At 43.0% G+C, this 27,039-nt stretch overlaps 1 protein-coding gene across 1 annotated transcript in view; it reads left to right on the top strand.

The window, feature by feature from the left end:
- The window catches only part of LOC147668258 (uncharacterized), a 33,983-nt gene extending 13,207 nt beyond the window's left edge, over positions 1–20,776 (top strand). The window contains exon 2 of the mRNA XM_086948660.1: positions 18,408–20,776. Within this exon, the coding sequence (XP_086804786.1) occupies positions 19,292–20,614 (1,323 nt within the window). The 5' untranslated portion in view covers positions 18,408–19,291 and the 3' untranslated portion in view covers positions 20,615–20,776. The remainder of the gene's footprint in view (positions 1–18,407) is intronic.
- Positions 20,777–27,039: the final 6,263 nt, after the last annotated feature.

Here is a 27,039-nt window from a genome sequence, read left to right as displayed (position 1 = left end):
CAGAGGTCCTTGCTGGCGGTGGCCTCAAAGCAGTGAGAGACCCACAAACCACACGATCCTTCAAGCCCAGCTGGCCACCGTCACCAAAGCAACAACCAACTTGATCCAGGGCCCGGGAGCTGTAGTAACACGTTACCAGCAGAGCGTAAGTTTGACACAGTGATCATAGCACTGGGGGAACCAGGAATAGACTGATAGAATTAAAACAGGCAGACAAAGTACAAGCTAACAGAACATCACATCAGCAGAATAAGTATGTTGTCAAGTCGTTCCTGAAGCCACTATGACTTTACTGAGGGAAGGGTTGAGTCGAGGGACAAAAAGAAGAAATTCAGTTTGTGATACCTGAAGGTCCTTCACCCTCATCCAACCCTCTGTAAGCGAGGACAATAGTTGAAACCTCATATCACTGAAGGTCCTTCACCCCCATCCAGCCCTCTGGAAGCGAGGACAATAGTTGAAACCTCATATCACTGAAGATCCTTCACCCCCATCCAGCTTTCTGGAAGCAAGGACAATAGGTGATGCCTCAGTTCACTGAAGGTCCTTCACCCTCATCCAGCCCTCTGGAAGCGAGGACAATAGTTGAAACCTCATATCACTGAAGGTCCTTCACCCCCATCCAGCCCTCTGGAAGCGAGGACAATAGTTGAAACCTCATATCACTGAAGGTCCTTCACCCCCATCCAGCCCTCTGGAAGCGAGGTCAATAGTTGAAACCTCATATCACTGAAGGTCCTTCACTCTCGTCCAGCCCTCTGGAAGCGAGGACAATAGGTGAAACCTCATATCACTGAAGGTCCTCCAGCCCCATCCAACCCTCTGTAAGCAAGGACAATAGGTGAGGCCTCAGGTCACTGAAGGTCCTCAACCCTCATCCAACCCTCTGGAAGCGAGGACAATAGGTGAAACCTCATATCACTGAAGGTCCTCCAGCCCCATCCAACCCTCTGTAAGCGAGGACAATAGGTGAGGCCTCAGGTCACTGAAGGTCCTCCACCCTCATCCAGCCCTCTGGAAGCGAGGACAATAGGTGATGCCTCAGGTCAATGAAGGTCCTCCACCCTCATCCAGCCCTCTGGAAGCGAGGACAATAGTTGAAACCTCATATCACTGAAGGTCCTTCACCCTCATCCAACCCTCTGGAAGCGAGGACAATAGGTGATGCCTCAGGTCAATGAAGGTCCTCCACCCTCATCCAGCCCTCTGGAAGCGAGGACAATAGTTGAAACCTCATATCACTGAAGGTCCTTCACCCTCATCCAACCCTCTGGAAGCGAGGACAATAGTTGAAACCTCATATCACTGAAGGTCCTTCACCCTCATCCAACCCTCTGTAAGCGAGGACAATAGGTGAGGCCTCAGGTCACTGAAGGTCCTTCACCCTCATCCAACCCTCTGTAAGAGAGGACAATAGTTGCAACCTCATATCACTGAAGGTCCTTCACCCCTATCCAGCCCTCTGTAAGCGAGGACAATAGGTGAGGCCTCAGGTCACTGAAGGTCCTTCACCCTCATCCAGCCCTCTGGAAGCGAGGACAATAGGTGAAACCTCATATCACTGAAGGTCCTCCACCCCCATCCAACCCTCTGTAAGCGAGGACAATAGGTGAGGCCTCAGGTCACTGAAGGTCCTCCACCCCATCCAGCCCACTGTAAGCAAGGACAATAGGTGAGGCCTCAGGTCACTGAAGGTCCTCCACCCCATCCAGGCCTCTGTAAGCGAGGACAATAGGTGAGGCCTCAGGTCACTGAAGGTCCTCCACCTGTATCCAGCCCTCTGGAAGCGAGGACAATAGGTGATGCCTCAAGGTCCTCAATCCCCATCCAGCCTCTTGGAAGGGAGGACAATAGGTGAAGCCTCAGTTCACTGACAGTCCTCCACCCTCATCCAGACCTCTGTAAGCGAGGGCAATAGGTGATACACCAGCTCACTGAAGGTTCTTCACCCTCATCCAACCCTCTGTAAGCGAGGACAATAGGTGAGGCCTCAGGTCACTGAAGGTCCTTCACCCTCATCCAACCCTCTGTAAGAGAGGACAATAGGTGAAACTTCATATCACTGAAGGTCCTCCACCCCCATCCAACCCTCTGTAAACGAGGACAATAGGTGAGGCCTCAGATCACTGAAGGTCCTCCACCCCATCCAGCCCTCTGTAAGCGAGAACAATAGGTGAGGCCTCAGGTCACTGAAGGTCCTCCACCCCATCCAGCCCTCTGTAAGCAAGGACAATAGGTGAGGCCTCAGGTCACTGAAGGTCCTCCACCCCACCCTCATCCAGCCCTCTGGAAGCAAGTACAATAGTTGAAACCTCATATCACTGAAGGTCCTTCACCCTCATCCAACCCTCTGTAAGCGAGGACAATAGGTGAGGCCTCAGGTCACTGAAGGTCCTTCACCCCTATCCAGCCCTCGGTAAGCGAGGACAATAGGTGAGGCCTCAGGTCACTGAAGGTCCTTCACCCTCATCCAACCCTCTGTAAGAGAGGACAATAGTTGAAACCTCATATCACCGAAGGTCCTTCACCCCTATCCAGCCCTCGGTAAGCGAGGACAATAGGTGAGGCCTCAGGTCACTGAAGGTCCTTCACCCTCATCCAACCCTCTGTAAGAGAGGACAATAGTTGAAACCTCATATCACTGAAGATCCTCCACCCCCAGCCAGCCCTCTGGAAGTGAGGAATATCATTTAGGACCCAGGCGATGGGTCTTAGAAGTCGTGTAGGAGTAGTGTGCGGGCGCTAACACGTCAGGCCAGGAGGTTGGACCACCTTTGTACTTTGTAAGACGTCTGATGATTGAGACAGAGGAGTTTAAAGTTGATCTGTTTTTCATCAAGGAGGCAGTGATAGGACATGATGATAGTTCTGCACCCTAACTCTATCCTTGCCAGCATATTCTGAAAATGTAGCTGTCTTCCCCGTGCAGCCTTCCACAAGTTGAGGTAGGTAGTCCTGCCAAGAGAGAAAAAGAAGCTCTTACCCCCTCAGCTCTTTTAGGATTGGGTAGTAGTTTTGTTGAATCATTCCAGTAATCCTGTTGTAAAACTCAAGAAGACCAAACGTTTTTGAATTTGAGGAAGAAATCAGACATCGCTGTTAAATGTACTTCCAATGTTTTTAACCTATTCAGGCTCAACTGGTGTGGGACAAAGCTCTGGCTTTCCTGTTGAGAGTCCTCTAGCAATAAGAAGAACTTCTGTGTTAACTCTATTCATATTTATACATTTGATAGTCATCAGGAAGTAAATGACTGTCAAGCACACCCTCAGACGGCTGATGGAATTGTCAGAATTCCTGTTTAGCCTAAGGAACAGCTGTGTGTCATCAGCAAAGGATAATACTTTCAGACCAAAGGAGTGAACTAACCCCTCAGTGGTGCCACATCTGGTTTAAAGAGAAAGGATGAGCTATCATATCCTTTGGGTTCCTCCATAAAATATTGCCAGAGCAGTAGCAGTAGAACAAGCAGGCAGAAGAACAACAGTGTTGGAACACCCTCGCGGAAGAAGCAGAACGATTGTAGAGCTGCCCTTGGTGCCTCCCACCGAAGGACATTCAAAACGAGAAGTAATTGTTCAACAGTTTCTAAAGTGGCCGTCGGATCTAGAAGGTTGAGGCCGGCCTGGAGGTCATCATCTTGACTCATTTGAAGCTCCTCCCGGAAGGCTAAAAGAACTGTGCCCGTGCAGGGGCCGGGCTGGAATCCTGGGTGTTATCCAAACAAGAGCACAGTCCCCTAGACTTTTATGACCTGATTTAGAGTTAGGGTAATCCTTTGCAAACACAAACGAATAAACTGCCTGGATGGCAGACCTTAAGGGTTTCAAGCTTCCTCTGACAGCCAACAGAGTAGGTGTCATCAAAGGAGGGGCATTACACTGCCCACCTTATTTAGGGTGGGTGATGTACTGTCCTTTTTAGGTCTCGCCTAGCGATGCAGCGCATTTGCTGCTCACTTGGCGAGATCTATTGTCGTCAATTTCTTTTTGGAAGGGGTACAGGAGATGTGCACGCGCCCGGACAGGACATGTGCATACGTCAGCTGCTTCCATTTACCAGCTTGTGAACGGACAGCATTCTATTTGTCGCTGCGTGTTGTGGTGTGGCATGGTTAGGATTGTAGCTCCTTCCTCACGCCGCTGCCGGTTGCTTCCAGTTTACCGCGAAAGCTACATGTTGGTATCCTGCCCTCCTGCCCTCTACTGCTGGTACACAGTACATATGCAGAACAAACATTTTTATAAGATATGTGCAAAACGATGCAGTTTTAAAAAAAACTGATTTAGGACTGATTTAGATGCGAGGCAGCGCCTTAAAAGGGAAGAACACTGTGCAGTTCAAAACTGGTATAAAACTAATCTAATAGTGAAAGTAACACCATATTATGTGCCTACTGAGGACGCAGCAAGTGTATTGGGTGCAGATGTTTGTCTTCTTTTGTTTACTTCCCCTGCCCCTGTGAGAGGGCTTGCTCTCCTGCTCCCTTTCTCTCACCTAGGATTTTGTTTGCTAAAAGAAGTGTTGTGCAGGAGAGAAGGTCATAATACCAGTAAAACGCAAACGACGTAATGTTGAACGCGGAATAAACAGTGCAACACAGATGTGTGTGTGTAGTGCTGCAGAACAGGCACCTCACACCCAGGTAGAAGCAGGTACACAGAAGAATGCAGGCAGGCAGTCACCGGCCAGCAGTTTTCTGAACAGGACTGCCCGCTTTATCACCCTTGCCCTCCCGGTATGCTATAATAGATTAGTAGAGTGCATACATGTTTTCTTTCGTTTAATTTTATTATGTACATTTGAGTATGTATACATGCATATACCAATTGTATGTATGTTTAACATGTGGTGACTTGTGTGTGCCACACCTCTCATTCACTTTTTCACATTATTTCGTAGTAGCGGCCACGCCTTCCTTTTCTGCACACACCACTTAATATTGAAGTTAGCAGCCATGCTTTTGTTTCATCCTGCCGGGCTCGCCTCAAAGAGCTTTTCAAGCCTACCACCCGGTCACAAATGCTATCTTACAGGAAGAACAGCGGTCGTTAAAGACAAAGTAACTGGCACAGCATCATCTGATAACATATTATAATATGTTCACTTTTGACTGTTTTCCTTTTCTTACATGTGCTTAATAGTTAAATACCTTTTGATTCTATTTTCATTTAACATTTACTTTTTATTTTACCTTAAATACGCTCAAGTTTACATGTAATATTTTTAAAAACACATAATAAAAACAAACCTCACATTTTATAGTTAGGTAAAATACTTTGCTATTTGCAATGCCCATAGCTCTAACTCTTGAAAATGCGAGACCTATTGCATTGCAAATGCTTGTTTTTTTTAGTCACCTCCAGGTAAAACCTGGTAGCGATGGACATAAAAGAAAATAATGATCCTCACTACCCGTGAAAAAACTCCCAGTGTGTTTTTCAGAAATAAACTCCACCTTTGTAAACATTTGGTGGATTGCCATCAAAATCGAATGTGGGCGTCCACCACATTATTATGCTCTTAAAAGAACCCCTGTCAATGTACAAAGGTGATGAAGTTTCAACTGGACTAGTCAGGCCTTTCGTTCTGTGGTGAACCAAATACCAAAAGTGCCTCAGCACTAAAAGAAGTGTAAGTGCTACTGAGCTTTCACGATACTGGTAGCAAAGGCCCATTGAAGTGGACTCCGTAGACGGCATTGACTCAGTTTAGGTTCATGTCCCTTTGAGTACCATGACGCTATGAGTCCAATTGGGGTCTTAATTAGTCTAATCCTGCGCTATCTCTTGATGTGATACTAAACCCCAGGCCTTGATAAACTGGACATAGAGGGAAATAGCATTTACAATGCACCATTTACCACGCATGCCTTTTCCCTGCATGCCTTTACAACAAAATGCCAAGTATATATATCAGGTGTGTGTGTATATATCACCTACAGGCGGCTGCCAATAGGTAGTTCTAGTTAGGATGTAGTTTACATAGGAAGAACGTTTTTTCATTTGCCAATAACTTTGGTGTCATTTATCCTCGTGAAATTTTTAAAAGTAGTTTGCAACTCACTTTAGCTGCTGTCTTTTTTCGGGGTGATCTGTCAAGCGGGGGCTTAGAAAAAAGGGGGGGGTCCCAAAACGCTTTTTCCCTGTGTTAATTTCCATAGGAAATTTAGACATGGCTACAGCCCTGACCTGCTTAACAGAATGACACCAGATTTGGCAGGAAAATGGATATTGATTCTGGGAAGTGCCTTTTAGTGATTTCTTTGAATATGTACAGTAGTTCCAGAGTTATTTAAAGAAATACCTTAGGGACACAGAGGACCCCCAACACCTCCCAATCTCGTACTGTGATCTGATTGGCTACCAACACTTCAAACCAGGAAGTGTTGGAAGCCATCTTGTGACTCTGCTTGATGCAAGTCACAGAAAAAAACATTAAAAAAAAGAAAATGGTGTCGGGTAGAAACACCCTGACCCCCATGGTCTCTTCAAGGGAGTCCCACAAGGACCTCGCATGACCTAAAAAGCATTAAAAAAAATAATTTCAGCAGGATCCGTGGACCCTGCCAAATTTTTTGTTGTTAAACAAAGCGTGGTCTCCTGTGTTGGCCCCAGGTGGGCCAGGTCCTGAGGGCATTTCTAAAAATAATAGAGTGAGGGGAACACAGGTCCCCTCCATGAAGCTGAATATTGCCCCAGGGGCCATCACCTACCCGGGGCTTCTTTAAAAATGAAAGTGGGGGAGGCTCGCACAGCAGGGCTTGAAAAATCCGAAAAATTGTACTAGTCCTGCAGGTCTAGTACCTTGGGAAATCCCATCGACCTGACTGTAACCTACTTCACCTCCGTCTCTGAAAACAGAGCAAAAGTGACAAGATAATAAGATTTAAAGGCATCTTTATTGCTCATTCCCTTTGTGAGCAATAAAAATGCCTTTAAATCTTGTTATCTTGTCACTTCTGCTCCGTTTTCAAAGACAGAGTACAAAGTTTAGTTTGTCTTCCTACTCGTCAGAAAGGGCGAGTAGGACCTGAAAATAGCTCATCCTAATCAATTCTCCCTCTCAAATGCGAGCGGCCGAGTGGATTTGTCGAGCCCTGTACAGCCTCCCCCACTGCCCAGGAACCATCACCTCCCCGGAGGCTCCTTGACTCCCCACCTGCCCCGGTGTCCACCACCTCCGTGGGGCTTTCTCTTTACACAAAGCGTGGGTTGCGCGGACCCCCCTTCCTCCACCCTGGGGGCTGCCACCTTCTCAGGAATTTAATTTTAAATAATGCGGGGGCCACACAGAACCCCTGCCACCTCCCTGAGCCTTTTGTCAATTTGGAAGGGGGGGCCAGCGTGGTCTTCCCGGAGACCCAGGGACCACCACTCAAGGGCTCTAATTTTAATTGATGTGTGGGGGCCACACAGACCCCTCTGCAACCCCAGGGACTGCCACCTCTTTTTTGTTAAATGTATTGCAGGGGACATATGCCCCCTCTGCAGCCCTGGGGGAAATATGAAGAACCTGCAGCCAATAATGGCCCTGGGCACCCCAGGCCAGACTCCTGCTATTTCCCGGGGTGCCCACCCCTGGGACATAGCTGTTTGTTGTGGCTTGGCGGGAGCTATACCGCTCCAGCCAAGCCACAGCAAACTGTGTTCCACTTCTAGCAAGCAAGAACAGAAAAAAAATGCTCTTGCTTGCTGAAAGCGGGGCATTAAGGGGCAGGATTCTAGAGTTTAGTGAATATTATTGTATTAGCTCTCAACTGAGCCTGAGAGCCTGCCCCCTGAGGAGGGTTTTGATATTGGATACTATAATATTCACTGCACTTTAGAATTTCGTCCCATAATGCTTTTCAGGGCCTTTGGTTGGGATTGTATTTTTGCCTATACCTGTGCTTAGGGTGGTCCTAGGAGGATGGGACCACCACCAAATCATTTCAGCATTGTGTGCTATTTGTGTTCAAGGATTCTGCTTGGACCCCAAAATCATCACTTCTCTCACTGCTTGCTGTATTTTCGTTTTCACTTTTGTGAGATGATTATATATATTTTAGCATGTAATAATGTTACTTGTCGTTTTCCCAAGGGTATGTGAGGATTCTGTTTTCTTAATTGTGGTGAGACGGAATGGAGTTGCGGAGCAGAATTCACTGAGTTTTTTATCAATTCCACAGAATTCGGTGTAGTGGTACTCCGCCAACTACGCCCACTCTTATCTGTGTGTTCATATTTTGTGTGTGTGTTTGTGGACCTGTGCAAACCTTTGTATGTGTATTTCTGGTAGGTACACCCTTTTCGGCCGTAGAAGATAGAAAGCCTCTTTTAATTAGGTATTCCCCAAGCCTGCCTTACAAATTAAAAAACACATTAAATGACATTAGCACACCCGCAATTTTCGATGTATTCACAATCACATTTATCCCAAACACGGATTGTTTTTCCTCCATTCCTACTTTCAAACTAGAGGCATAGCTTCCAATTGCGCAGCAGGTGCAGTGGCACCAGGGCCCACTGAACTCCTAATTATTGCTGTATTTCACAGTTTAACATGGGTCAAAGAGGGAATTTCTTTCTTGGACTAGAGCCCCTGACACACTGGCTACTGCTGTCACCTAGCCTTGCTGGAGAACAAATGTTATTTGCGAGAGGGATGCTGTATGAAAGAGTAAAGACTCGTTGGATATTGTTCTATTCGTGAAATACATCTGCTTTCGAGTTGGAAATGATTATCAGCCCGTTAGTGGCAGGAAGTTCCATCGGGGAGCATGGCACTGCTTAACAGGACCGAATGTGAACACAGCTAAGTAGGGGAAGCTGCCCAGCGCATTACCTTTGCTTGTGTTCTGGGCCTTGTCATAAAGTTTGGCCAAATTAATTAGATATGGTGATCTCCTGTAGGTGCTGCAAGCAAGTACACCATCCCGCTGAGATGTTAAGGCGTTAAGAGCCCTGTCCGTTGGGGAAGGTTACTTGCGAACCACAGAGACTTGAAGGTGGAGCAGCCATAAAGACAAGCCCAAGGGCAGTCTGGAGGTCAGCCAGCGTGTAACCCTTATTATGTATAATCTCTTTAGTTCGGATGGGGCCGGTAAAAGCAGTTATCTTCCCCACGTAAATATGAAATCTGGAAATGCAGAGCATATATATACTTTAACACTGAAAACTGCCAACATTTCTGTGTGAAAATGTGGGCGAAATGAGGAATTACAAGGGGAATTGGAGAAGTATATCACAAAACCTGTAATAGATGATTAGAGCAAAGCTATTTCCAATGGGAGGGTCAGCACTTTGTACAGTTGTCCGGTACTTCTATGGGCAGCTGTGCCGCGCCGGTCTACGCCAATGCCTTCATAAAATATTTTGAAGAAAACAATATACTGAACCTCAATTCTTGGAAGACACATGCCAGGATTTTCTGAAGGTACATTGATGACATCTTTGTCTTGTGGCAAGGAGACCATGAATCTTTGAACAATGCACTACTACAACTGAATCATATTAATGATCGCATTCAATTCACCCATGAGGTCAACCAAGAAACTATCATCTGGAAACTGACCTACACAGAAAATCCACTGATAAGAATAACACTCTGCATTACAAATCTTTTCACCAGACGGCTTTGAAATACCACCTACCACAGCAAACGAATAGTATCTGAAACTACCAAGTTTGAAGAACAGGCAACCACTATGATCAGACGGTTTGAACAAAGAGGTTATCCGCAAACCACACTTAAAAATGCCAAAGAACGTTGTGATAAATTGAGTCGACAGGAGGCATTGACTTTTAAAATCAGAGACACCAGCAAAAGACCTGTGGTTGTATCGAAATATTCAGTCAATCCGAGATCATATAAGACATCTATACTCAAACATTGGTCAATCCTAGGTACTGAACCTGATTTCAAGCACATTTTTCAAGGTCCATCATTATTTGCCTACAAAAGAGGTCACAACCTAAAAGAAATTATCACCAAACCGAAACAAGTAACCTCCACCATCTACAAAGGCAATCAACCTTGTTTTAACTGTCAAAATTGTAACAACCTTATCAGAGGGTCAATCTTGAAACACCCCATGAAAGGCACCGACATCAAGCTGAAAGTGGAGAAGTGTGGCTCAATGATTAGTGTGGAGACCCTGATGCAGAGGTCTAGCCCAGGACCAGGGTTCAATTCCCTGCCTCGGCGGGTCTTGGGCTCAAAATTCCACGGACCTAATAATCCCCGCCTCGGTGCCTATTCCAATCATGGAGTCCCACTCTGCAACTCTGGGCAATAGCTTGCTTAATCTCCACAACGGCCCCCCCAACGCCAAAGATGCCTGGCATCCACCTTGGGGTGCCCGGGAGTGGACGCCTCACAGGGAAAGCCAGGATGGGTTCCACAGCGGTATTCGTACAAGCGCCTTGAGACCCTTGCGGGTGAGTAGTGCGCTATACAAGTATCAATTTACATTTTCAAACTCAATGCCACATGTGATACCGAAAATCTGGTGTACATCATCAAATGACCTTGTGGATTGATATACACAGGGAAAACTTCTCGCAAGTTAAAGACACGTATTAATGAACACAAAAGCAACATCAGGACTCAAAACCTTAAATCTTCTGTAGCAGCTCACTTTAAAGAACTTAGACACAACATCAGTCAATTACGATTTTCTGCCGTTGAAGTGGTGCCTAAGCGCGATGACAGAGACAATACTAACTTTATCTTGCAAAGGGAAAATTACTGGATAAAATTTCTGCAATCGTCAAAACCTTGATCGGATGGAATTTTTGTGTTACCTATGAAGTCATGAATTATCTGTATTTCTTGATATCTGTTTCGTACATACTGTCTACATTTTATCTACTTTTTTCATTTACTGGTACATTACTGGGCAGTATTAATCCATTCAGTTTCACTATTTGCCTTTCATCTTCCAAATACACTGTTACAAGATGGCCACCACCATATGTGTCCTCTTTCTATGTTTACATTTCTAGTTCACTTTCCCCCTTCACTATTTCTTTTTCACGAACACACGCTTTGGTGCAAAGATAGCTGAACGGCGTTGACACGCTGTTCGTTTCTGAACCTCCAAGTAAGTTTGGTCCACTCGCCGCTAGCACATTCTTTTAACCGACCGCACTTCTCCACACGGTATATCCGGCTTGATTTATCTGGGCTCACGCTCTTTCTTTAACTTGGTACTATTTTCGACACACTTTACTTTGACACATTATCTCACTTGGTAATTACGATTTTCGTACACTGCCTATCATGTTTTCGTTTTTCATTCCAACCTCGAGCTACTTGCACTTTCTAATATTCATTTCTTACACCTCGGGTAAACGTGATACATTCATGGTTTATATCTGATCAGGATTTCTAGGGACTATCAACTTATCTTCCTCTTCATAGTGCTTGATATTTTGGTTTTATGCTACTCGTTTTGTGTAATTTTACTTATGGTTTTTGATACAATTATGGTTGAATCAGTAATGATTTTGCAGCATGTGATTTATTTTATTCTGTAAATGTGTTTGTGCAATGTGACACTGTTATATCCTGATCATCTCTTTCCCTGCTGCTCAGCCTGGGTGTGTGATGTCATTGGAATGTTCCTGTGTGCATGGTTTGAATGTGTAGTCAGTTTTATTGAGTGGGCTGAGCAGCTGGATGCTGCTCCCGGTGGGGCCTCCTTCTTACCTTCCTTATTACCAACTTTAACCAATAAATACCTACTTAAGAATACCAACGTCTACTGGATCTACTTACCTAATTAAGTACTTTTTTGAATGCAACAATGGCGACGAGCGAGAAAGAACTACGTGTGCAGAAATTACATTTGAAACATGGAACTACAGAGAGGAGAAGTAAAGCTTTTAAAAGAAGACAAGCAACGCTTTTGATGCCCCACCGGTGTCATGTCACATCTGACAGCCTACAGGAAACATATATAAAGGTATGTTTCAAGCGTTGGACTTTGTGTAGCTTATTTGAATTTTATAATGGCAGATTTATTTACAAGAGCGTCAAAATTTCAAGTTATGACTGGCGTCAGAGTGAAACAGTGGAAAATGTATTTATCTTTCGTGCTGCGATGTTCAGAGCCCAACTTAAAATGACTATTTATATTTCAAGGGCAAAGATGTGAACCTTTCAGCAATTTAAAATGACTATTTATATTTCAAGGGCAAAGATGTGAACCTTTCAGCAATTTGTCTGAAGCGGCTGCTTTCATTTTGTCTAAAACCTTTGAAGATAAAATAAACAGATAACTGCCCTATTTCAAGTGGATTGTAGCGAAACAAATGAGCGGCGTTTTTAAGGAAAGAAAGCTGTCTTGTCAACTCATTGCCTGCAAATATGGTGTACAAGCTGCGAGCAGTGTTTAAGGGATAATTGGGTGCCAGCGCGCTCAACTTAACGGAGCATTTTCATGTAAAACTCTGACACTCACCGTCCTGTTTGGGGATGACGGTTGAGTTGTCAGTTGGTCTGCAGCGATCCTTGCCCTTTCCCTTCTTCAATCAGTTTGATGACGTCTTCGGAGGGTTTCGAGGAGTTGGCGAAGTGAGCTCTCCTCGCGTTCTACTTCCGTGATGTCAGCCTATGAGTCACCGCCTTCACTTCCGTGATGTCAGCCTATGAGTCACCGGCTTTCTTCAAGCACATTTTTGCCGTGAGCCCTCAGGCGAAGACATGACAGCGTGATGTTTTCTGCGTGCTGTCGTCATTTATCAGGCGTTTTCCAATGTGAAAGACACTTAATGCGCTGATGTCGTCCTGGATCGAGCGTTTTCATTCCTACAGCGTTTCTGACATAAAGCTTTTCCTTTCTGGGTGTCTGCCATCGTGTTGATCATCGTGTCACAGCGACTGGCACGCTATGTTGTTTTTATACCCTGCAACTCTCTGGGATGTTTTTCGTTTATATTTCAAGAGACAAGGTACTGTTTATTTATTCAAGTCTCACAATTCACAACGTCTAGCATGACAACGGTGACTACTTTTATTATTTTAGTTTCTTATTTTTCATCAGTCGCTATTTATATATATATTGATGTACATGTTGTGTTCTGAGTGATTTATGGATCTGTTATGTGCTGAAATTGATGAATTAGTTTATTTGTGTTCTGAGTGATTTACTTATCTACTTTTACTACATGGAACTGTTATGTGCTGAGATTGATGAATTAATTTATTTATACTGTTTGCTTATGAGGTCGATTTTAATGGTCAGGTTTTACTATGCTGAGTTGTGGCAATGTTAGAATTTATTTATGGAAATGAACCACATTTGTGCTCAATTAATTTGAGGTGTTCATTAAGTTGTTGATATTCATTGATGCTGATTTTTGATGAACCACTTATTTAATAGTGCTCTATTTTAAATAGAGGAGTTCACACTTTACTGCGATTAGTCGTGCAGAGTCTACATTTATTGCTGAACTTTGAGGAGTTCAATGTTGGTGTGTATTTTCTTGAACTTTGAGGAGTTCAATGCTAGTGTGTATTTTCTTGAACTTTGAGGAGTTCAATGCTAGTATGTATTTTGTTGAACTTTGAGGAGTTCAATGCTAGTGTGTATTTTTGGATTTGTTGCGGAGCCACATAAGTGCTCATGGTTTGAGGTGCTCCATTTGTTTGAGATCAAATTATATGAGGTTGAGTCCTCATTTCTGTTTATTCATGTTTTATTTTCCTGAACCACGCAAGTGCTCTATTCAGTTAGAGGTGTTCAGTTATAGAGAATCGTTAGGTAGCCATGTACCCCATGCACTAGGTGTTATGCGCTTTGTTCTTTATACCTTATTTAAGTGTGTTTTGGATAGCGTGGTAACTCCTACGTCCTAAATTTGTTATTCTATTGTGACGCCATTTTGTCTAGTTTGATTCCCTTATTATTGCTTTTCGTGACAGTCTGGCCAACTGCCATGTTTGGTGATATTTTGGGTTTTTGTTTGAGATGGGGGATGGTTGGTTGTTATGTGATTCCTCTCTGGTTTTGTGCGAAAAGATATTAGTCCTTTCTTCATCTTTTATGCAACAATTGTTATGTTATGATATATTGCTATTTCATGATATTATTTACAGTCATTCATTTTCTTATATTGACTACTTATTTGAAATCCTGATTTTGTCATCATCAGGACATACTGTATTTAGTTTCACTTTCTCTTTTTTGTTTTCATTGTTTTAAAAGAGGGAGATGTGTTATATCCTGATCATCTCTTTCCCTGCTGCTCAGCCTGTGTGTGTGATGTCATTAGAATGTTCCTGTGTGCATGGTTTGAATGTGTAGTCAGTTTGATTGAGTGGGCTGAGCAGCTGGATGCTGCTCCCGGTGGGGCCTCCTTCTTACCTTCCTTATTACCAACTTTAACCAATAAATACCTACTTAAGAATACCAACGTCTACTGGATCTACTTACCTAATTAAGTACTTTTATGAATGCAACAGACACTTGAAAAGATCCTACATATATTTTTTCTACATTATTTTCAGACTACCCCTGACGAAGGACTTTAAAAGTCCGAAATGCATTGGGTGAACTCTCAATGGTCTTTTTGAAAATCTTGGGAAATTTAAGGATGTTAAACTAGCAATCAGCTACATGATACATACAATTTCCTGTGAAGAAACATGGAATAAATTACGATGGAAATCATGATTTTTTGAAGTTTGAATATATTCTTCAAGACGTTCACACGTCAAATTGGTTTTGCTCAGAGAGACGACACTCATTCCAAATGTCGTAACCTGTTTATAGATGATTAGAGGACAGCCGCGTTGGAGACCTTAAATGTGTAGTGATGTTTGTTTTAAAAACACTGTGGTTGTCGTACACTGGGTTGCACGGTTGAAGGCGTGAGTCGAAGCGCGTAGGCATTGTGTGTTGAGTGTTGCTGCATTATAGAATTAATAAAACAGTAGTGAGTGCTTGGACAATGGTGTGTCGTCTTCGTGGGACACAGAGTGAGAGTGCGGATGATCGTCCTTTGAATGAAGTAGTTTTGAGGTAGTTTATCGCGGGGCCATTGTTGTAAATCATTATGCGTGGTTAAGGCATATGCATGGTAAAGACTTGCATGGTAAAGGTGTTACGTGGTCAAGGCATATGCATGGTAAAGACTTGTGTGGTAAAGGTGTTTCGTGGTAAAGGCATACGTGGTAAAGGCATTTGTTGGAATGTATGACATTACAATTATTCTAATCCTGCACTATCTCTTGACTTGAAACTAAACCCTGAGCGTTGATAAACTGGACACAGACAGCCCAAAAAAAGTGTTCACCTCCTCAGTTAGGACCTCCCAGGTGAGCTTCTGAAATGAAGCTTGTGAGCTCCGTACTGCCAACCATGGCCTCTTCACTATCAGGCCATTATCATACATCTGCTGTGTGCATGCTTCAAGTGTGTACCCTGCCACAGCTAACAATGAACCCTGTCGAGTGAGTACACAGACCGAGGGGATTAGGGAGCTGAAGCACATGGAATGAGGTAAACCTGGATAAAAGAAATATGGGAATGGAGAATTGAGACTTCACCTGTGGACATCAGACACCTCCTCCCGCTCTACCAAGGCCCTGTTGAGTCACAAAGTAGCATCCTGGCCTTCAGACAGACAGACAACAATAAGTCAAATATCTTGTAAATGTTGAAAAACAAAAACAAATATTAATATGCACACATCTGTTTGATGCTTGATATTTCAGTTAAAGATTCTCTATAAGGATTAAATGACTTATATCGTTGAATAATAAATTACATGATTTAATGTTTGTTTGCCAAATCTGTGTGCGCAACATAAAGTCGGGCCCATTCTAATACCCCTCATTCAATTTTTAAAAAAACCCTGGAAGGAGCTGCTGATTGAAATACAACAGGATCTTAACTTAACCCTTAACAGGTGAAGTCTGCACACATTTCTTCTAGTGCTTTGGGGTTAGTCATGGCTTTGAAAGCTTCTATTAATTTCTTTCAGAAAGTTCGAAATTAATGAAAAGGGACTTTTATTTTACCTTTGCCAAATTCACTGCTGTAGTTATGGTTGTAGAGTGTCTTGTTGACAGGAACCAAATTGAAGAACGATGAGGGCGACCGGTGCTGAGGTCACTGGTGGGGCTGATTACTTGACAGTTGGTTCACAGCAGTGCAGATAGGTAGATCCAGATGTATCCAATTGAAGTAGGTAGATGCAGGTTCTTAAGACCAACTTGTCGCCAGAATAAATGTAGTAACTTGGGTTCAGACTGAAGGTAGATTTCAGGTAGATTTATTAGCATAAGTTACATGCAGTTACAGAGAGGATGAAAGCCCCACCAGGAGCGCCTGGCTAGGTGCTCACCCCAAGACCAACTGTGATGAATCCAATGATAACATTCTAAATGACATCACATTTACAGTATTCCACTGGTGGAGTCAAGGAAGAGATGTGGACATACATATTAAGATATTACAAACTAGTTTAGGAAGAACTAAAGTCTTAGGGGCAGATTTATGTCAGACTTGCACCACGTTTACACCGCCGTTGTGTCACGCAACGGCACAGAAACGTGGCGCATCCCTACGACCTATTTACAACGTGACGCATCTAGGCAGATGCGTCACTTTGTAAAGCCCTGCGACACATGGAACCTGCGTCAGGTTTCATGTGGGCGTTCTGTCGCAGGGTGGGCGTTCCCTCATAGGAAAGCCCCGTAAAACTGACGCAGTGAAATCTACAAGATTTCACTGAGTCAGTTTTACGAGGCTGCTGCGTCAAATCCTTACGCCTGCTTGAAGCAGGCGTAAGGAGTGACGCACCACGTTATGTATGGGTGGCCTCTGTACATTGCAGGAGTTGCGTCGCACTTGCGACGCTACTCCAGCAATGCGCCGCCCGTACACCACAAGATGCGTCACGCATCTGCCCTTCCTTGCACCATGGTGCGCCGCATTTAGTGGTGCAGCAAGGAGGGAATTGCGTGACACATCAGTTCTGGCGCATCCCTGCTGATTTGCAGAGATGCGCCAGAACTCATAAATCTGCACCTCACTTTTGTAAGTTGTCATTCAGTTCAGAATCAGGCACTAGTTTAAGGGAGATGGATATATATTACGCTGATAGAAAATCCACCTCAACTCAGGATAATGCTCCAATCTTCTAGGTTACTAGGATCCAGAAATGCTTGAGCCAGGAGGGCTGTAAATGTGTTGAAGGGGACTTAGGGGCTTATTACGAGTGTGGCGGTCTTCCAATGGGACTACCACAGCGGAGGTACCAGGCAGACTGCCAAGCCCATTGAGAGCCCGCCGCCGGATTATGACCTCAATCCAGGGTGGGTGGGCGGTGCAGCAGCGGTATCGCGGCGGCTGTATTAGGCTCATTGGAGAACCTAAACAGCATATAACCACCTTAAGAGTGCCTGCAGCACGTTCCTGGACCATGTCATGCATGCCACACTGTGCAGGAACAAGGGCGCAATTCCATGGGGTGGCACAACATGTGCCCCCCGCATGCAACCCCAGGAGCAGAATCGGCCGGGGCCCTGTGAGGGCCCCCTTACCTGCATGTCCTTTATCCTTTTCACGGCGGGGTCCCCGCCAGGGAAAAGGACGGTGGATATGCAGACCGTAATATGATCGGCGATGTCGGCATCGGCACTGCCAACATATTCGGGGTGTTTCTCACCACCACACTCATAATACAGCGGACAGTCCGCCTGGATGGTGGCAGTTGGACCACAACCGCGAGTACGGCGATCATGAGGACCGTCGCACTTATAGAAAGACAATTAATAAGCTGCCAGGTAAAGGCAGGAGTTGACATTTGAGCTGATCCAGTATGAACAGGAAAGCATTGTGGAAAAAGGTGTCTGGAGTTACCTTTGTCATGTATACTTCCTAAAGAGCTACCTTTGTCATGTATACTTCCTGAAGAGTTACCTTTGTTATACACTTCCTAAAGAGTTACCTTTGTTATATACTTCCTGAAGAGTTACCTTGGTTAAATATTTCCTGCAGAGTTACCTTTGTTATACACTTCCTAAAGAGCCACCTTTGGTAGATACTTCCTGAAACTGAATTAACGGCAGCGCTTCCTGATTCCTCTCTTTTTCCACAATCTGTTCTGTTTAATTGAAATCTTGTCCATGTACATCTACCTAAAACTGTACCTGTAGCACGAGTGCTCTGTGACTGCCCTTTCTTTAGTAAGTTACTCGGTGAATAATGGTAAATCACTGCCTTTTCAGAAGTAAATACAATGTGACATGTTCAACCACAGTTTTAATGAAATATCCATGTATGGTAAAATGTTCCTTACTAAATTTCAAATATGGTAGAGAAGAGATGTCTTCTACAGCTGGTTAAATATTGTGTATTCACATTCTTTACGTTTGCATTTAGTAATATTGCATTTCTTTACATCCAACAGAAAATAAGTCTTAAATGCATGGAGTGATTATGAATAATGAAGATAACACATCAAACCTGCAAAAATTATCAAAAATAAGGAGCTCCAAAAACATCAGTGAAATCAGAGGCAGAGGACAGATCCAGGAAGAAGCAGTCAAAGGCAATTCAGTGAATACGAGTCTGAGCTCTGCACCTCGACACCCCAAGACAAAGAAATGACCTCAACAAAACCAAGACAACAAAACTGATAAACCACCTGCAGATCAGCTTTGATCATGAGGCCGGTATGAGAGTTGGAGGAAGGTCTAGTGTCTATTTGGGATCCATAGCTTGGAACAAACTCCCTCTTCAGCTTTGAGCTGTTAGTATCGTGATAATGTTTAAAAAATGTTGGAAACTTGGCTTTTTGTCCATGTTTGAAACAACCGGATTTACTTTCTTTTCAGACCTGTGCTTTGCCCCGGGACACTCTTTGGAGTAGCTGTACACATTACGAGTCACTTCACCATCATGATATGGCTAGAGCAGTGCTTCACTATCAAAACTAGTAACAGACCAGCATTCAGTGCTCTAGGTGTATTGCAAACTCTTTCTAGCCAAACCACAGGCACCAGGGAAAAGCACAACGAAGTGGAGCCTAACAACTGAAGGCTAAAGGAAAGCGGAGATCTGCTCTCTGAAGTACAGAGTATTGTCCCAATTTACACCTACCGGAACAAAGATTAAGCTTTACCCGCAAGCATGTGAAGCCATTATCCATTCTAAAGATGCAATCACCCACAAGGAAGCCTTACTGATATTATGAATGTGGCAGGTATTTAGTGAGTCTTGTATTTTATTGTTAAATCGGAAATATCACACACATACAGGGAATGTGAAAATAACGCAAGTGGTTTATTAACTATGCTGACCCTTCAGGAAACACGGTCAGGAGAAAAATCGTGCAATTCCACTGAATATGTCAAGAACTTTAGCCAATTAGAAACCATAAAAGAGCATCAGCGAATACAAACAGGGGAAAAACCATACCATTGCAATGAATGTATAAAGAGCTTCAGTCTGTTAACTGACCTCCAAACACATCAGCGAACACACACAGGGGAAAAACCATACCATTGCAAGGAATGTGTAAAGAGCTTCAGTCAAATTTCAAACCTCCACACACATCAGAGAATACACACAGGGGAAAAACCATACCATTGCAGTGAATGTGTGAAGAGCTTCTGTCGGTTAGCAGACCTCCAAACACATCAGCGAACACACACAGGGGAAAAACCATACCATTGCAGTGAATGTGTGAAGAGCTTCAGTCAACTATCAAGCCTCCATAGACATCATAGAATACACACAGGGGAAAAACCATACCATTGTAAGGAATGTGTAAAGAGCTTCAATCAAATTTCACAGCTCCACACACATCAGCGATTACACACAGGGGGAAAACCATACTATTGCAGTGAATGTGTGAAGAGTTTCAGTACGTTAGCAAAACTCCAAACACATCAGCGAACACACACAGGGGAAAAAACATATCATTGCAAGGAATGTGTGAAGAGCTTCAGTCAATTATCCCACCTCCGCACACATCAGAGAATGCACACAGGGGAAAAACCATACCATTGCAGTGAATGTGTGAAGAGCTTCAGTCAATTATCAAACCTCCACACACATCAGCGAACACACACAGGGGAAAAACCATACCATTGCAGTGAATGTGTGAAGAGCTTCTGTCGGTTACAAGAACTCCAAATACATCAGCGAACCCACACAGGGGAAAAACCATACCATTGCAAGGAATGTGTAAAGAGCTTCAATCACATTTCACAGCTCCACACACATCAGAGAATACACACAGGGGAAAAACCATACCAGTGCAGTGAATGTGTAAAGAGCTTCAGTCACTTAACAGACCTCCGGAGACATCAACGAATACACACTGGGGAAAAACCATACAATTGCAGTGAATGTGGAAGTAGTTTTAGGTCACAATCAAACCTCCATACACATCAGAGAAAACACACAGGGGAAAAACCCTACCATTGCAATGAATGCGGGAGTAATTTTAGCGTACAATCAAACCTCCGGACACATCAGCGAATACACACAGGGGAAAAACCATACAATTGCAGTGAATGTGGCAGTAGTTTTACTTACTCTTCAGCATTAAGAAATCATCAGCGAGCTCACAAAGGGGAAACAAATCTTTTAAATGCCATGAATGCTTGAAAAGCTGAAGTCCATTATCAATCCTAAACAGGCATCAGCAAACACACGCAGAAGAAAAGCCTTCAAGTGCAATGAATGTGTGAAGAAATGTAGTCAATTATCAAGCCTATGTAGACATCAGCTTGCTCTCACTCTGTAAATACCATACAACTGTAGTGAGTGTAGAAGTACCCCTTTAGGAAATCTTTCGCATTAAGGATTCATCAGTTAATGCACACAGAGAAAAATCCTTTCAGGTGCAGTGAATGTGTGAATATCTTATGTCACTTATAAAACCTACAAATACATCAACTAACATACACAGAGTAAAAAAGAGCATTGCAATGAATGTCAGAAGTGATTTTGTCAATTGTGAACACACCTGGGGTAAACCGTACAATTGCACTAAAAGTGTGACGAGCTTTTGTCAATTTCTGATCCTACAGAGCCTCAGCGAACACACACCTTCATTATAAATAATCCTAGGGATGCAGTGAATTCAGAAAGAACTTAATAACAATAGCAATAATTTTGACTCATCTGAGGCATTGACAGGAGCAGAAGAGTGCAGTTATTGTGAGATGAAGGAATTACAGGAAAAATATGTATAATTATGTGGGATATTCAAATACCAGATGAATGAAGACTCGACTAGAAGAAAAGAAAAAAACCAAAGATTTGTAGAATAATAAAAGTGTCTGTTCCCAGTGATTGTTCACTTCGGTACACATTGAAAAAAACAATGTGATATAACAGGAAATCCACTGGGAGACTAGCACAATGTGGAATAAAAGAAAAGAAACACTGGCGGTTTTTATTTGGCGGTGAAGAGTTACAAAGAAAAACATCCAAGAGTTCCTGTTCATGCTACTTGTAAAAGTGTAGGGATGAATACGATTCTGCCTGCACACATTGCTATATTAGCATAAGTGAGTTAGTTGCTCAAACGCCATTTTGCTGTTTTTGCACATGACACTGCATGTCTCTGTTTTTATAAAGACCAACAGCTTGCTTTTCCTTCACATGAGAACGGTCTGTTTTTCACATCTCTAGACTCACACTGCGACCTCAAGTCTGCACAAAGTGTTGAATGTTAAAATAACAATGTATGCTGTTGATGCAGGTTGATCGGCCCACGCTCTAGACACAACACAAACACAGCTGCTCATTTTTGAAACTCAGGTGCTTTTAATATTGCACTGCATGCATGAGACTAGCACTTGGAAAAAACCTTTCAATCGACAAAGAGCTGTGCTGATCTGGGATGTGATTCACTTCACCTGACTTTGGAGGTATGGGGTTTCCCGGTTTTAACCTAGAGCACTTCTATTATTATAATACCTAGCTCCTAGCAAGGGGAGGGTGGTACACAAGGCGCTATAGACCTGGTTCCACTATCATTATAATATGATTTCTCCCTTTGTATTTTATGGAATTGTAACAATGTTGATTGTATTGATTTTATGCATCTTTTTACTTATGTTAGCAAAGATACTGCATCTTAGATCACGTAGTTGAAATAAACATTTTAAACTATAAATTGACTCTGATTACTCACATTGTGACATTTATGAGAGTAAAACCAAAAGAGTGTTCTTGATTCCCACTATTCCTGAGCGGTCCCAAAGTCGCTTGTTCATTGGTAGCTTCGCTGTAGTACGGAGAATGAATGAGACACTGTTGCTAGTCGGATAGGGGTTCTGGGCACTGAGGTGGATTTTTGGTACACCACAATACACTGAGGTCCTGGTTTCCTACGCATAGTTCTGTGCATGAGCAGAATTCCCGCAACATGGCGCCCAAAGTCTTGATTAGTGCTCGTATCTGTCCACAATACCCTCAACACCTTTTCACGTTAACAGGCATGACGGATGAACCTACCTATACAAATGTGTTATAGGTTAATTCAAGCATGAAATTCATGAAAAGGTTCACATTTTGAATTACATCAAAATTATTATTATTATTATTATTGTGAATATTTACACACAGGTACATATTTTAGATTGTTTAGTGCAATACCAGAAAGAATAGAGGCTTCAAGGTAGATAATTAAAACTTTATTGTGTTTCTGCATTTTACACAGAAAAGTGACAAAGCCCTGATGACAGTCTGGGAACTGGTTTCCTCGGACTAGAAATGCGTCGGCACATCTGAGGGAGCAATCAATATCACTAAGCATTTGAACTAGCTCTGGCTGGTTGTAAAAGTCATCCTTATTTTAGGACATTCTCCTTCCTTTTGACTTTGTGTCTTCATTCTTTATTAATTCAGATTAACTTTTTTGAAAATTTCAATTGTTTGTGTTTGTATAGTGAATTTTTTGTGGAATGTATGATAATTGTGTATATGAATTGTACATATTTTGTTTGTAAATAGTTAGATGCTGGAATTTAAATGTATTGAATGTACAGTTTTTTTCTTTTTTGAGAAACTTTCAAAAGAAGAATGAATTTTTTTCTCGAAATAGACAAGTATAAATAAATATACCGGGTCAAACTCAATAAGTTTGTGTTTCTCCTATGACCTGATATACGTTTTTGGAAATTAATTGTGTGTAGACATATTCTTGTCTTTTCTGGTTTTGGATTATCGACATTTAAATTCATGTTGTCGTACATGTGCGGTACAGAACACCCACAGTTCAGCTCTCATTAACAGTCTGATGTGAAAAAGATTTAAGATCACTCGAGACATTTCAAATGGCTTTTTTAGTCATAACCTGTCCTCCGTTAGTAGTCAATGGACAGCGTTCACTTGTGGCGGCAAACAAAAACAATTTAAAAGATTGGCCATGGGCTATAAAAACAGCCCAGGTGTCTTTGCCGCACGTGTCGTCTCTTTGTTAGATGGCATTGATCCTAATGGGTACTCGTACATTGATGATATTTATCTAATGGACAACGAATTATGGCCGCATCTGTGTCGCATTGACCGCATCATAGTTTTGTTTGCGGACTTCAGTTATAAATTTATCTTTGCAAAGTCAGACATTGCGGAGTTCACTGTTGAGCCCAGTGTTGTTCCTGGGCTCAACAATGAAGGTAGAGGTCTTGCACCTCACTTCCTGGAGAAATGTGCATGTTTATGGTCTCCTAAAACTCTGAAAAAACTACAATCCTTGCTGGGATTTTTTAATTTCGGGCGTACTTATATTCCCGATTATGCCCAGCGTATCAAACCTCTATATGCTTTGATACAACCAACTTTTACCAGGTCATGCTGGCTGCCGGGACATTCAGCTATTCTACAATTTTTGCAGTCTGATCTTCTTGAATCTAAGTACTTATTGACTCATGATAACCACACTAACCTGGTAATAAGAATTGTGCCTGGTGCCACGGGTTTCACGTACTTGACGTTTAATGAAGGAGACACAGTGCTTATCGCTTACAAGTCACACTTGTACGCTTCGGCTGAAAAGCGATTTTCTTCTGTCGAGAAAGTCTTGACAGCTGTACAGATGGCGATTCTAAAAGAGAGAGCGCAGTCACAAGGAAAACACATGTTGGTTATTACACCTCATACTGCATTTGAAGCAGTGATGAAAGCCAGTGTACCAAATTCTAAAGTTTTATATCCTAATTGGATACAATGGGCAACTTCGTTGACATCTCCAGATGTCACATTTATCTTTGCCCTTTCATTGCAAACTCAGGAGTTCTTACAGTATGAGTTTGTTAATCCTGCTCCTATGTTCATGCGCACGCTTGAGGATTACCATTGTACATTAACACTGACAGTTCGGTGCAACCGGCAATAGGATCTAAGCATTCTTATTCAGTGGCCTGCGCAATCGTGGCTGGTACCATGGTGAATGGAGAATTCAAGTCCGATGTTGCAGACATTAGGTGACTGTACCGCCCAGTTGGCAGAGCTATGTGCTCTAGTGCTTGGGTCAGTGAGAATGAGGGGTAAAATGTCCCAACCCCTTACTAGCTGTTTATTGAGCAATGGTCCCTCTTTTCTGTCAAGCTTGCCCTCGGCATGGGGAAACCCCTAACCCCCTATTATAGCAAAGTTTGAGAAAGGTGTGTCAGGGCAAGCTTTGTTTTTTATAGTCTATTATGGAAAAATTCCAATTGCACGAGACGACTCGTTCCGGCATTACACCAAAATCAGGGAATCCCTATTTATCCACAGAAAAAAACGACCAGATATACTTCTTCAACCTGATTCGTAACACCCTGAGGAAGCCCCAGGCCAGATGGCCATGTAAGGGGTGAAACAAGTGTTGGCTGTTCTCCTACGTACTATTACGAATATAGTAACACCTTCATTAAAACAAAAAAATGAACCATCGTGTGATTGGAATTTTTCCATAATAGACTATAAAAAACAAAGCTTGCCCTGACACACCTTTCTCAAACTGTGCTCTAGTGTTTGCATTGAAGTTTGCTGACCCTCGTGTGACTACTTTAATTGTGAGTGACTCTTATTACTGTGTTCAGTCCTTCAATAAAAATGTATTCTTTTGGACTCAGAATGACTATCGTGATTCCAAAGGGGGCACAATTAAGCACAAGATGAAATGGGTTTGAGTCGCAGAAATAAAGAACGTCTGCTTCTTGTAAATGTAATTCATACTCTTGGTCACCAGCGTGTAGGAGTATACGCTGTTGGCAACAGTCTTGTTGATGAAGCAGCAAAGACCGCAGTAGCAACATATGTAGTAGCAGCAGTTACAAGGTCCAACAGTAAGAATGATGATGACATCTTGGCAGCTATAGTTGCTACAGAGATTGGTGATAATTACCCTCAGGGTTTCCCTTCTAAATACTCTTGTCATTTAATTCCTGATAAAGTTCCGTATGTGAGAATTAACAACGTTGGTGACAGGATGATTCCCGATGCGGACCGCAGGCTACCCTTGATAACAGTCTCTCACAAAGGCATAGCCTCGGTTCATGCCGACGTTTCAGCGTATGTCTCTATCTTACAGCAGCGTTACTGGTGGCATGGATTGTATAAATAAACTTGTAAATATGTCCTTTCTTGTTAAGTATGTCAGCAGATTAAACCTTCAACTGCTGCACGGCCGCCACAAACTCAGCTGTACATATCTAATAGACCACTTGGTTGTGTTTATTTAGAACACTGCTGACGTTTTTCTGCTGATACTGCGTATAAGTATATCTTAGTTGCAGTGGATTCATGCACACGTTATCTCTGCAATTGGCCACAAAGGAGTGCTGATGCTCGAACTGCCATCAGGGATTTGCTTGTCTTTGTGGGAATTTTTGCATGTGGCACCTTCCATTCTGATCAGGGTTCAGCGTTCACCTCTAAGGCGTACAAGGAAGCCATGGGGTCTTTGGGGGTGCAGGTGAAATTTTTGTCTCCATACTGGCCTGAGGGCAATTCTGTTGTGGAGCGAATGAACTGTGACTTAAAGCAATCTTGGACAGCTAGGGTCTTAGGTACTACGTGCACTAAATAATCTTCCTAGAAGATCTCTGGGTGGGCAGACCCCATACGAAATGCTCTTTGGCATAAAAATGTTTTTCCCGGACCTTGATGGTCTAGACATGGCGGCGACAGCCGTAACTTTTGACGTAGATAATCATTCTGCTGTGTTACAGAACCTACAAGAGACTTGAGACAGTCTTGAAAAGGAACACTTGCCCTCCACATCTGGAGCTGAAGCTGATCTACAGATTCCGGTAGTTAGCTGGCTATCCCGAGTCGGTGACCTGATCCGTGAGAGGGTGGAGATTAGAACAAGAAGGAGTTCAGCCCCTCTCATCATGTACCCGTTCCAGGGAAACAGGTACGACTCCATTGACAATTTCAAACTACAATGAGTGGCCGATTCTTCTTAGTATGACTCCTGCTGTCTCTTGTCCAGCAATGCTGAGAAATTCTGTTTTGGCCTTGGCTGACACCAACAGGCCTGACCTTGCTATAGAGATGTCCACAGTCACTAATCCATTATTAAATCCGCCAGCTGGTGATCCAAATGAAGATACTGAGTATACATATCCCACGGATGTGTCTTTGCCTGGTGTGTAGACAAGTCCAGGTGACCAGTCATGTTTTTCCTTTGACTCTGACTCTATAACATCAAGTGTACCATTGAGGTTTTCTATTTGTGTTACTTGTTTTAAAAGACATGTTTTGGTTCCACCTTGGACTTACATCTGGTTGGTTCTCAACTCCATTTTTTTGTTTATGTCAGTTGGATTTGTGATGGTATTTTTTCGTCTGGTAAATGGACACTATATAACTGAACAATCAAAAATCATATTAATTGATGGGACTTTGGCCCCACACTCCTCATCACACATCATGAAAAGAGACCATACTTTTGTCAACATCACAGCCTAGCCCGTGCTAGATGTTATTGTATGAGATGCTGGAAAATTTCAAATTCATGGACCCACAGAGGTGGTTAATGTTCCTAATGTACTTCGTGTTTCAATGGGGGATGTTGTGAAACAAAACAT

The sequence above is a fragment of the Lissotriton vulgaris genome, unplaced genomic scaffold (genome assembly GCF_964263255.1).
Source record: "Lissotriton vulgaris unplaced genomic scaffold, aLisVul1.2 SCAFFOLD_1748, whole genome shotgun sequence".
NCBI classification, from domain to species: Eukaryota; Metazoa; Chordata; class Amphibia; order Caudata; family Salamandridae; genus Lissotriton; species Lissotriton vulgaris.
This window is presented reverse-complemented; position numbering and strand designations above follow the sequence as displayed.